This window comes from Marmota flaviventris, chromosome 9 (genome assembly GCF_047511675.1).
Source record: "Marmota flaviventris isolate mMarFla1 chromosome 9, mMarFla1.hap1, whole genome shotgun sequence".
NCBI classification, from domain to species: domain Eukaryota; kingdom Metazoa; phylum Chordata; class Mammalia; order Rodentia; family Sciuridae; genus Marmota; species Marmota flaviventris.
The window spans coordinates 71,657,439-71,670,704 of record NC_092506.1 but is presented as its reverse complement, the minus strand read 5'-3'; the positions used below and the strand labels follow the sequence as shown (position 1 = coordinate 71,670,704).

Genomic DNA, 13,266 nt, shown 5'->3' with positions numbered 1-13,266 from the left:
ACAACAGCAAAAGAAGTAGAAGGCAAGAAATAATTAAAATCAGAGCTGAAATTAATGAAATCGAAACAAAAGAAACAATTGAAAAAATTGACAAAACTAAAAGTTGGTTCTTTGAAAAAATAAACAAAATCGACAGACCCTTAGCGATGCTAGCGAAGAGAAGAAGAGAGAGAACTCAAATTACTAGCATACGGGATGAAAAAGGCAATATCACAACAGACACTTCAGAAATACAGAAGATAATCAAAAACTATTTTGAATCCTTATACTCCAACAAATTAGAAGATAGTGAAGGCATAGATAAATTTCTTAAGTCATATGATCTGCCCAGATTGAGTCAGGAGGATATAGAAAACCTAAACAGACCAATATCAATTGAGGAAATAGAAGAAACCATAAAAAGACTTCCAACTAAGAAAAGCCCAGGTCCAGATGGGTATACAGCAGAATTTTACAAAACCTTTAAAGAAGAACTAATACCAATACTTTTCAAGCTACTTCAGGAAATAGAAAAGGAGGGAGAACTTCCAAATTCATTCTATGAGGCCAACATCACCCTGATACCTAAACCAGACAAAGACACTTCAAAGAAAGAAAACTACAGACCAATATCTCTAATGAACCTAGATGCAAAAATCCTCAATAAAATTCTGGCGAATCGGATACAAAAACATATCAAAAAAATTGTACACCATGATCAAGTAGGATTCATCCCAGGGATGCAAGGCTGGTTCAATATACGGAAATCAATAAATGTTATTCACCACATCAATAGACTTAAAAATAAGAACCATATGATCATCTCGATAGATGCGGAAAAAGCATTTGACAAAGTACAGCATCCCTTTATGTTCAAAACTCTAGAAAAACTAGGGATAACAGGAACATACCTCAATATTGTAAAAGCAATCTATGCTAAGCCTCAGGCTAGCATCATTCTGAACGGAGAAAAACTGAAGGCATTCCCTCTAAAATCTGGAACTAGACAGGGATGCCCTCTCTCTCCACTTCTGTTCAACATAGTTCTCGAAACACTGGCCAGAGCAATTAGACAGACGAAAGAAATTAAAGGCATAAAAATAGGAAAAGAAGAACTTAAATTATCACTATTTGCAGATGATATGATTCTATACCTAGCAGACCCAAAAGGCTCTACAAAGAAACTATTAGAGCTAATAAATGAATTCAGCAAAGTGGCAGGATATAAAATCAACACGCATAAATCAAAGGCATTCCTGTATATCAGCGACAAATCCTCTGAAATGGAAATGAGGACAACCACTCCATTCAAAATATCTTCAAAAAAAATAAAATACTTGGGAATCAACCTAACAAAAGAGGTGAAAGACTTATACAATGAAAACTACAGAACCCTAAAGAGAGAAATAGAAGAAGATCTTAGAAGATGGAAAAATATACCCTGTTCATGGATAGGCAGAACTAACATCATCAAAATGGCGATATTACCAAAAGTTCTCTATAGGTTTAATGCAATGCCAATCAAAATCCCAATGGCATTTCTTGTAGAAATAGAGAAAGCAATCATGAAATTCATATGGAAAAATAAAAGACCCAGAATAGCAAAAACAATGCTAAGCAGGAAGTGTGAATCAGGCGGTATAGCGATACCAGACTTCAAACTATACTACAGAGCAATAGTAACAAAAACAGCATGGTACTGGTACCAAAACAGGCGGGTGGACCAATGGTACAGAATAGAGGACACAGAAACCAATCCACAAAACTACAACTATCTTATATTTGATAAAGGGTCTAAAAGCATGCAATGGAGGAAGGATAGCATCTTCAACAAATGGTGCTGGGAAAACTGGAAATCCATATGCAACAAAATGAAACTGAATCCCTTTCTCTCGCCATGCACAAAAGTGAATTCAAAATGGATCAAGGAGCTTGATATCAAATCAGAGACACGGCGTCTGATAGAAGAAAAAGTTGGCTACGATCTACATACTGTGGGGTCGGGCTCCAAATTCCTCAATAGGACACCCATAGCACAAAAGTTAATAACTAGAATCAACAAATGGGACTTACTCAAACTAAAAAGTTTTTTCTCAGCAAAAGAAACAATAAGAGAGGTAAATAGGGAGCCTACACCCTGGGAACAAATCTTTACTCCTCACACTTCAGATAGAGCCCTAATATCCAGAGTATACAAAGAACTCAAAAAATTAGACAATAAGAAAACAAACAACCCAATCAACAAATGGGCCAAGGACCTGAACAGACACTTCTCAGAGGAGGACATACAGTCAATCAACAAGTACATGAAAAAATGCTCAACATCTCTAGCTGTCAGAGAAATGCAAATCAAAACCACCCTAAGATACCATCTCACTCCAGTTAGATTGGCAGCCATTAGGAAGTCAAACAACAACAAGTGCTGGCGAGGATGTGGGGAAAAGGGTACACTTGTACATTGCTGGTGGGACTGCAGATTGGTGCAGCCAATTTGGAAAGCAGTATGGAGATTTCTTGGAAAGCTGGGAATGGAGCCACCATTTGACCCAGCTATTCCCCTTCTTGGTCTATTCCCTAAAGCCCTAAAAAGAGCATGCTACAGGGACACTGCTACATCGATGTTCATAGCAGCACAGTTCACAATAGCAAGACTGTGGAACCAACCTAGATGCCCTTCAATAGACGAATGGATAAAAAAAATGTGGCATTTATACACAATGGAGTATTACTCTGCATTAAAAAATGACAAAATCATAGAATTTACAGGGAAATGGATGGCATTAGAGCAGATTATTCTAAGTGAAGCTAGCCAATCCCTAAAAAACAAATGCCAAATGTCTTCTTTGATATAAGGAGAGTAACTAAGAACAGAGTAGGGTCGAAGAGCATGAGAAGAAGATTAACATTAAACAGGGATGAGAGGTGGGAGGGAAAGGGAGAGAGAAGGGAAATTGCATGGTAATGGAAGGAGACCCTCAGGGTTATACTGTGGAGGAGGTAGAGAGAGAGGAGGGGAGGGGAGGGGAGAGGTGGGGAGGGGGGAGGGTGGAGGATGGGAAAGGCAGCGGAGCACAACAGACACTAGTATGGCAATTTGTAAATCAATGGATGTGTAACTGATGTGATTCTGCAATCTGTGTATGGGGTGAAGGTGGGAGTTCATAACCCACTTGAATCAAAGTGTGGAATATGATATGTCAAGAAATTTGTAATGTTTTGAACAACCCACAATAAAAATTAAAAAAAAAAAAAAAAAAAAAAAAAAAAAAAAAAATAAAATACTTTCTTGTACTGGCAGAAGTGGTTTATATCCTTTCCCAAAACAGAAAAAGGTACTTTATTATTTTATTATTATTATGATATCAAATTACCCAGAATTCAGAAGAAGCAACATGCTATAATAGAAAGAAAATAGTATTGGATTCTAACAAAGCTAGAGTTGAACCTGAAATCCAATATGAACTCGCTTTATGTCTCCAGATAAATCATTTCACTCTTCTCAGCCTCAGTGTTTTTTTGCATTTGTTTTTCATATACATAAAGACATAAATTCCCTCTCTGCTGAATAGGGAATTATAAGAAGCCTAGATCATTGTTTAACATAGAATAAAAATATTAGTTCCCTTGAGAGTATTTTTAGTAATTTACTAGGGACTATATAATTTTTTTAAAAAGTCCTCTTATTAGAAAGTTTGAATAAGTAAATAATTTTACTATTATTAATTAAAATGAATGATTTGCCTGTTAAAAATAAGTAATTTTCTTTGAATTCTTACAGTAGCAATCAGTGTAACTAAAATCTCATAATAATGAACATTTCCATTGTTATTAAATGATACAACCATCTTACTGACTCTAAAATATTCCAAAATTCAGATATATGTACCACAGTATTTTTAACCATTCTCTGTTATATGAATGTTTGTTTTCAGTTTTGTGTGTTTTGTTTTCAGATACTAAAGTAGTCCTGAATTTATTAGTCATGTGTGATTTAGTTTGCGCATGACTTAGATTGAAGAAAATGTGTCCTTATGAGCTTTTCTCAGTGAAGAGCAGTAAACAGGGGAATTGGCTCATTTTGTTACATGATTCTATTTATTTTTTATTAGTGCACTATAATCATATACAATATTAGGGTTTATTTGGATATAATCATACAAGCATGGAATATAATTTGATCATTAGAAAAATATTGTTGCAACAAACTTTGAACACAAGCCTTTGCACACATTGCTGGTTATTTATTTAGGATAAATTACAGTATTTTAAAGAAAAATTTAATTTCTGAAAATCCAAGAAATTCTTTGTCAGTAGACAAATGTATGTGATCATGATATTACCACATATTTTCCTCTCATTTTTATTTAAATCCCATTTGGGGAAAAACTTTTAATGAAAGCGGAGCTTTCCTGGGGACATTATATTTATAATATTCGTGACCATCAAGTAAGTCATAAAGTGTTTTTCTTTTTTGCTGATTCTTTTCCTGAGAGGAAATGGTGAGAATTACAAGAAGTACCATTTGGATAGACGATAATGGGCTTGTGTTTCTTGGAAAGAGTCAACAAATGTGGAGGATTGGTAACCAGGAGAAAGAATGGCCCAATCCAGCCACATTCATCGGTCATGGAATCTGCACAACTGTAAGGACACAGTAGCCCACTCAGAACTCTGTGCAGGTGCTACTCTTACCAGTAAGACACCTCTAAGTTTCCATTGAATGAGTCAAGGGTCAACATTGGGTTAACTAGCCATGATTTTCAGGATCTAATAGTGTCAGCCAGAGGTCTGCCTGTCCACATGGAGAGATTGCTGCTCAGAAGAGAGAGGAGCTGAGATCTGCCCATGAAGTTGGCAGGCTCTAGGGTGATTGTTAGAGGTCTGGAATGATTCATCCATGCAGAGCAGCAGGCAGCAATTTCATTGCCACTTTTTGTTTTCTGTTCTCCATTCCATTGAATGTTGCTAGCTGGTAGGAGAACCAAAGAGAGAACAATATGAGGAGGTGGGAAAGCACTTCAAATAATTCTCTCAACTGAATTCAGATGAACCTCTTCTAAAGAATTGTGGTGACTGGCCAGATTCAGCTGGCAGACTGGTTTGAATAGGACTACAAAAGTTTGCAGGAAATTTTGGGACCAGAAATACAGGGCAAGTTACATTCTGTTTATATCTACCTCTCTCTATTGTGGATTTCCTCATCCATCCATTATTTTCCTTAGAGTGGGTTTGGGGTCAGAAGAATGTATATTAGGGAATGCCAGAGCTACCACATTCTTCATATTGTAGTCAATTGTCAGATCAAAACTACTACTTCAAAGATTTGTTTATTCACAGAATAATTTTTAAAATTGCAACAGTGATCTACTTCCCCTGCTAACATTTCTTTAAAGCATTCCTTTTTTCTCTGTTGCAAGAGAAACAAAAGAATGTTTTGATATCATCCAAATTAACCTTTCAATAGATGCCTGGGTCTCTTCTGCCCTGAGAGGAGCCTTGAGTGAAGGACACTCCATTCCTTCAAAAGCAAACATCCCCAAATTGGACAGTTCATTCTTCAGCTGAGCTGAATATGTGAGCTTTCCTTTTTTTTTTTTTTTTAATTTTTATAGCCACACAGAACAAAATGGCTTTTACTTTCAAATTACATTTCTTGACACATCGTGGACTTCTATCATGCCCCTTCTGGGTCTTCTCTTTAGTGCACATATTTTCAGCAGATTTGTTTGTCCATTCATTCATTAAATGTTTATTGACAGAGGCTAGGGATATAGATGAGTTGGTAGAGTGCTTGCCTCGCATGCATAAGGCCCTGGGTTCAATCCCCAGCACCACAAAAAAATAAAATTAAATTTAAATAAATAAATAAATATTTATTGGCAATACCATGTATCATATGAGGCACCAACTAAATAAGGATGAACAATACATACTCCCTACCTTCTACATGCTCAGCCTGAAGGAATGTTAGAAATAGATAACCCAATTTAACGATGCCTGGCATAGGTAAGCATAACAATCTACAAAAACACAAATAAGGAGTGACCTGCTTAGAATCAGGTAATTATTTAACATTACTTTGACCAAACCAAATTCAACAACATTGATGATTCACTAAAACTTAATGAGATTTATCCCTCAGATACAAAGATGATTCAACATACGAAAATCAATAATAAGATATACCACACTAACAGAATAAAGACAAAAATCATAATCATCTCACTAGATGTAGAAAAAGTATTTGAAAAATTTCAATATCCTTTCATGGTTAAAACTATCAACAAATTAGGTATAGAAAGAATGTATTAAAATCCAATGAAGGCCAAATAGGACAAACCCACAACTAACATCACGTTCAACAAAGGACAGTTGAAAATCTTTCCTCAGTGATCTGTAATAAAAGAATACCCATTCTCATCACTTATATTCTAGGGATCCTAGCCAGAGCAATTAACCAGGAGAAAGAAAAGGCATACAAATCAAAAAGGAAGAAGTTAAATTGTCCCTGTTTGCTAATGACAGGATCTAATATGTAGAAAACCATAGACTCCACCGAATAGGTGTTATAACTGATAAATGAATCAGAAAAGTTACAAGATACAAAATCAACATGCAGAAATAAGTAGCTTTTCTCTACACTAACAATGGACTTCATGAGAAAGTAATCAAGAGACCAAACTCATTTACAATAACTACAAAAAATAGTAATAAATTTAGCCAAAGAAGTGAAAGACCTATGTATATAAAACATTAAATGAAAGAAATTGAACAAGAAAGAAAAAAGTGGAAGGATAGCCTGTGTTCATGGATTGGAAGAATTAATATTATGAAAAAGGCCCTAATACCCGCCCCCCACCCCCCGCCAAATATCTACAGATTCAAAGCAATCCTTATCAAAATTTCATTTTCATTTGTCACAGATATAGAAAAACAATTCTAGAATTCACAAGGAACCACACAAAAGTGCAAATAGCCAGAGCAGTCAATAAGAAAAAGAATAAAGCTAAAGGCATCATACCACCAGATTTCAAACTATACTGCACAGCAATGGTAATTAAACAGCATGGTACTGGCATAAAAATAGACATATCAACCAATGGAACAAACAGACCAGAAAATGGAGTATACATTTATAATCAACAGAACTTTAACAAAGGCACCAATAATGGGGGGGGGGATAATTCTTCAGCAAATAGTATTATGAAAACAAGATATCCATATGCAATCAAATGGAATTGAACCCTTATGTCACACCACATACAAAAATACACTCAAAGTGGATTAAAGACTTAAACATAAGCCCTGAAATGGTAAACCTACAGGAAGAAAACTTGGAGGAAATATGTTGGTTTGGGCAAAGATTTTTTTTATTTGCCCCATAAATACAGGCAACAAAAGCAATATAGACAAATGGGATTGTATAAAAATTAAAAACCTATTCATATCAAAGGAGAAAATTAACAATGGGCAAACTATGAATCAGGAGAAAGTGTAAGCCATACATCTGATGAGAGATTAATATCCAAATAATAGAAAATGCAAATTAAAACCATAATGAACTATCACTTCATATGTTAGAATGGCTTTTAACAAAAAAGACAAATAATAAGTACTGGTGAGGATGTGGAAGAAAGGGAACCCTGAACTTTAACAAAGGGAGGAAAGGGAACAGAACTTTAACAAAGGCACCAATAATGTGTGTGGGGGGGATAATTCTTCAGCAAATAGTATTATGAAAACAATATGGTAAGAATGTAAACTAGTATAACAATTATGGAAAACAGTATCCAGGTTCCTCAAAACACTAAAACTACCATATTATCCAGAAATCCCCTTTCCTATTTACCCGAAAGTCTTGAAATTAACATGCTGAAGGCATATCTCTACTCTATGTCATTGCATCTCTGTTCATAAAAACCAGGTTGTGGAATCAAACTAAGTTTCCATCATGGGATGAATGAATAAAGAAAATTTGGTATGAAATGAAATAGTAGTTAATATTTTAAAATGTAGAGATCAGGGCTTGAAATACATAGATCAGGGTTAGATCTCTTGCCTAATATACACTAAGCTTTGGGTTCTATGCCCAGCACTGCAAAAAAAAAAAAGAAAAAGAAAAGAAATGAGTGAAGAGATCCTATCATTTGGGACAGCATGGATGGAATTAGAGAACATTATGCTAAGTGAAATAAGCTCAGAAAAATTGCACAGTATGGTGAGTAAAGCTCATAATTGCATCCTATATATTTCCATTTTCCTGAAAGCAAACTTCTAATGTTTTCTTCACAGGAAAATATTAAATATTTGAAGGAATGGATTAATTTATTTTTTCCAAATCATATTAAAAATGATATCACCAGTTCTATCCCATTATTACAACTTATCAATCTGTAAGAAAAAATTAAATTTAAAAAACACTACCTGGAGTCCAAGCCATCTGGACTGCAGCTTAGAAAATGTAAAGAATTAGGCTAAGCAATGGGAGATAAGAAGTTTCTGGTAGAGAAATCAGCATGAGTTTTCTCTCTTCCTGGCCAAGAGAAGAGGTGTAGTGTGTTTCCTGCAGGTAAGAGCTGGTAGTTTGGTTCAGTGTTCCCAAGGGCTAAAATATGAAGCTGAAAATAAAGCTAACAAGGCTAAGAACTAGATTGTGAATATCTTTCTCAAATGTTGAAGTTTTGTTTGCTCTCTCCAAACATTGATAATATTAGGGGAAAGCATCTGGGTATCTCCCAATCTCTGCTTCCTTTCTTCTTTCTGTACTCCCATTAACCAAGAAATTATAATCCCTGAGATATTAGCTCTAATAAGAGCAATGCGCTTCAGTTGATGTTCTTGGAACTAGATACAAATTACTTTGAAGATACTCATCTTCCCATCCTTTTGTGCGCTAGACCTCTGGATCTTAGAGAAACTGCCTTATCTATCACCTATGTGCTGTCTCTCTCCATGGCTATATATTTGACAAAGCAGTCAAGGTTACTTACTATAAAATGTATTCATCACCAGATGCCAGACTATCACTACTTTTTCTGCTGTGCCTAGAAATCCATGATAGCAGAAGTCATCTGCTCTTAATCTTCAGTAGCCTTAGATTAGGGTCAGTCACATAGGAGATCCTCCACCCACACTGACACAAGTCACTGGGTTTTAATAGGTACTTACCACAGCAAATGGATTCTCATATGCTCTGTTCTTTTGATCCTTATGATTAAGACTTATCTCCACTTATCTCCATCTCCTCCTGGCCTTCTTTGTTTCCACTGTCTATTTCTTGGACCTGGCATACCCTTTCTCTCCTCAGGGATTTTAACATGAGTTCTCCCCTCCCTGTTGGTGTTCTCCCCTCTATGTCACTAAGTCATATTTGGTCCCCCTCTTAGCTACTCCTACATTCATACTTCCCCTTCACATGTCTCATAAACTGATACCATCACTGCTATAGCTCCAGAGCTTATCTAATGCCAGACACAGAGATGTTGTTAAATATTTTAAAAACTAATGAATACTCTATTGCTATTAAGTAACATCTCTGTTCAATGAACATGGAATTTTTAAAGAACAAGCAGAATTACAGAAGATGTCAGAAATATAAAGAGTAAGGATTTAAGTTGCTCTGGCTGGGTTATTAGTTTCAACCTTTCAACATAAATATACAACTGTGCAATAACCTTCTGGAATTCAGTTTTCCTAATTCAGTCAAGAAAAAATGCTAAATATTACCTTGACATTTGCAGTGATATAACTATCTAGTTATAGCTGACTTTATCTTGACATTGAACTTTTCTAACTAATTGAGTGCTTTAATTAATTACTCAGGATTAACCATTAAATTCTTAGTCTTCATTTCTTTTTACCCAAGAGTGGAACTTAATCAATTTAGTAAGCTATATTTATTGTAAGAATATATGGAGTAATTAAATATCAAGTGACAGGAGACCAGTTAAATAAATGATGGCATAGGAACTTAATGAAATATTATTTAGCCATTTAAAATAGAAAATTTAAAGACTGCCTAGCTATACAGAAGGGTCTTAAAATGTAATATGAATTGGAAAAATTTCAGAACACAATTATAGAAACATAATGTAACCATGGAGATGGGTATTCAAAGAGAACACGAAAGAAATATGTTAAGTAAGATGGGATGTGAATTTTGAGGAGACATTTAATTATGCCTTACATATGAATTTTAGAAGGTTTTATGTGTGTTGGATGTTAGCTCCTCAATCTATAGAAGTATGGAAGTTTTATTAAATGTAAACTCTTGAAATTTACACTTTGTAGCATTATTGCATGCCTTGTCTATTACTACTACAAATTAAAACCTGTTTGTTGTTGAAAGTATTTCACATGTATTTTGACAAGAAGGGAGTCCTGCCTTCTGAATTCCAACCATGTTACATAGGAAAACATTTATTTAATGGATAATGCACATTAGGAAAAAAAAAACTAGATGTAACATAACAAAAACACCCACATTTCACTATTCTATCAGATATTTTCATATAGTCTATTTCTTTCCATTATTTCTCATATGAATATATAATTTTTGCAACTGATACTCTAAAGACTCTAGGACTTTTCATAACACACAATTTATAAGCCTTTATTTCCTCATTCATAATGATCATTTTAATTTTTGTATAAGGGAAACTTTTTTAAAAAACAAAAATGCAATGCCCCTTGAATTCTTGCAATGCAGTGACAAATGAGTATTTTTCCTGACCTTCCTTTGTCTGCTGACTATGCACTTTATGGTTTTGCATACAAAAGTGCCTGTCACCTGATTTCCATTTAAAGAGTAACATGATAACAGAGAGTGCAAGGGGCTAGGTGTTAGATGACACCCACATCACTTAATGTCTGCTTATTGTTTCTACAGGGGAATTCTGGACTGGGATTCAGTATTGCTGGAGGGACAGATAATCCCCACATTGGAGATGACCCTGGCATATTTATTACAAAGATTATACCAGGAGGTGCTGCAGCAGAGGATGGCAGACTCAGGTAAAGATCTGAAACGTTAGAATTATTTGGAAGTTGATCTGATGCTTCAATGAGACACACTTGTACCTTTGGAGAATAATAATTCTACAAAACTCTTATATGTGAGAGGGAAGGTTGTCAAAGCAAGCTTTCTGTAATGCCTTTGCAGATCTCTTGCCACTTACTGATTTTTGAGTAGTGGGGTGTGGTAGAGTACTTGGTAATTGCCAACACCTGCGAGGCTTCTTTTCCTGAGCACTGGAAAAGAAGAAAAAGACAATGAAAGAAACACTTTGCAGTAGGGGAAAGAATCCGTAACTCTGAGTACAACAAAGACAAATGGGGACTTATAACCAAGGAGGGGATGGGGATCAGTGGATAGAAAATTGAAAAGAGAAAACATCAGGGAAAATGGGGATTCTGGCTAAGGGAATTTGACAGGATTCTTGTTGAAGGCAGGCCAGAGTGACAGTGGAGGATGAGGAAATTCATCAGTTACCAAGAGTGAGGGACTTTTGCTAAACTAATTCAATGGGATTCTAAAACTAGAATAAGGAGGTCAAAGACCAAGCCCAAAGTTGAGGCCTAGTGGAGAAGAAGGCTCAGAGGAACCTTACTCGAATTTGATCAAGGAGAGTCTTTGTCAGATGGCACAAGGAATCCTATAGAGTAGAATGGCTCTGGCTTGCATGGAATTACACAGGAAGGTGACACAGGAATGGCACCAATGTAAACTTCATATCCCTTTCTTGTTCTGCTTTGCATTAAGCATGAATGATAAGCCTGTTTGCTGTTTTCTTAGGAATCCTTCAAAGACACTTGTTCCCTATCTAGTCTTTCTGATGCAGTGATTAGTTTTGACAGCTTCATCTTGCAGTTTGTACAGGACAAATTACATTTTGTTTTTCAAGTATACCTGTATTTCCTATCAACAAAAAGAAACACTTCCATAAGGAAATCCATCCTATTTGACAATAGAATTTCCAAGTCAAATTGACAAAGTTATTTTCAGAGTAAGGAAATATCCAGGTTGAAGAGTGAGAGGTTTCAAATAGATGCTGTGATCCAGGCACAATGGCACTCACCTATAATCCCAGGGACTCAGGAGGCTGAGGCAGGAAGATTTCAAAGTGTGAGGTCAGCCTGAGCAACTTAGTGAGACTATCTCAAAATAAAAGGGCTGAGGATGTGGTTCAGTGGTAAAGCACCCTGGTGTGTTTTTTTCTTTTTTTTTTTTTTCTTTTTTTAAAGAGAGAGAGAGAGAGAGAGAGAGAGAGAATGTTTTTAATATTTATTTTTTAGTTATTAGCGGACACAACATCTTTGTTTGTATGTGGTACTGAGGATCGAACCCAGGCCGCACGCATGCCAGGCAAGTGTGCTACCACTTAAGCCACATCCCCAGCCCACCACCCTGGTTTCAATCCTGAGTACCACACCAAAAAAGAGAAAAAGGGAGGTGAGAGGGAGAGCGGGAGAGCGAGAGAGATGGAGAGAGAGGGAAGGAAGGAAGGAAGGAAGGAAGGAAGGGAGGGAGGGAGGGAGGGAGGGAGGAAGGAAGGAAGGAAGGAAGGAAGGAAGGAAGGAAGGAAGGAAGGAAGGAAGGAAGGAAGGAGGAAGGAAAAGAGGAAAGGAAGGACTGCAGGTAGGCAGGCGAGTGGGCAGCCTGGGTGGCTGTATAATTCCACAAGTCAAACACAGAGGGAACTGAGTTTGTTATACTCAACTCTGCAGTAGATCTATTTTAAAAGTTTAGCAATAGAGTCACCATGGAATAATGAAGAAATCAGTGGGCCACAATCATCAGTTGAAACCTTTACCTGAAAACAGGGGAACTTCTCTATGAAAAATGCTGCCTCTCAGCTTGAGATAGAACAGGCTATGTTACATGTGTGCTCTTCAATTAAGAATGAAAAGTGACACCTCTGAGAGTGCCACCATTCTTTGTCTGCAAGCATTGGAGGCAATCTCATGTCTACAGAGATAAAGAGAATTCTGGTCTTCTGAAAGCTCCATATTAGTTGTAAAGATGAAAATATTAAAGAGAGGCAACATTTATTGAGCTTTTATTATGTGTGAGGCATTGTTATTTTTCTACTGAGCCACAGTTTCCTTTATTCTGACTATTTATTGGTCCTTGCTCTGCTTCCTGGATCCAGGATTAGGAAAGTGTCTATGAACAATACCTTCCAGGGTTTTACAATAAACAACCTGTAGATTTCTTTACAGTGGTCCTAACTGGAGCAGCAAAATACATCTGTACCCCAATCTACTGGCCTCTTTCCTAAGGGAAAA

At 36.2% G+C, this 13,266-nt stretch overlaps 1 protein-coding gene across 11 annotated transcripts in view; it reads left to right on the top strand.

Annotated features, from left to right (window-relative positions):
* Dlg2 (discs large MAGUK scaffold protein 2) overlaps positions 1-13,266 on the top strand; it is a 2,015,095-nt gene that overhangs the window by 1,427,529 nt on the left and 574,300 nt on the right. For all 11 annotated transcript variants that reach the window (XM_071616557.1, XM_027942606.2, XM_034636731.2 and 8 more), the window contains one exon: positions 10,868-10,992. In XM_071616557.1, coding sequence (XP_071472658.1) covers positions 10,868-10,992 — 125 coding nt within the window. The remainder of the gene's footprint in view (positions 1-10,867; positions 10,993-13,266) is intronic.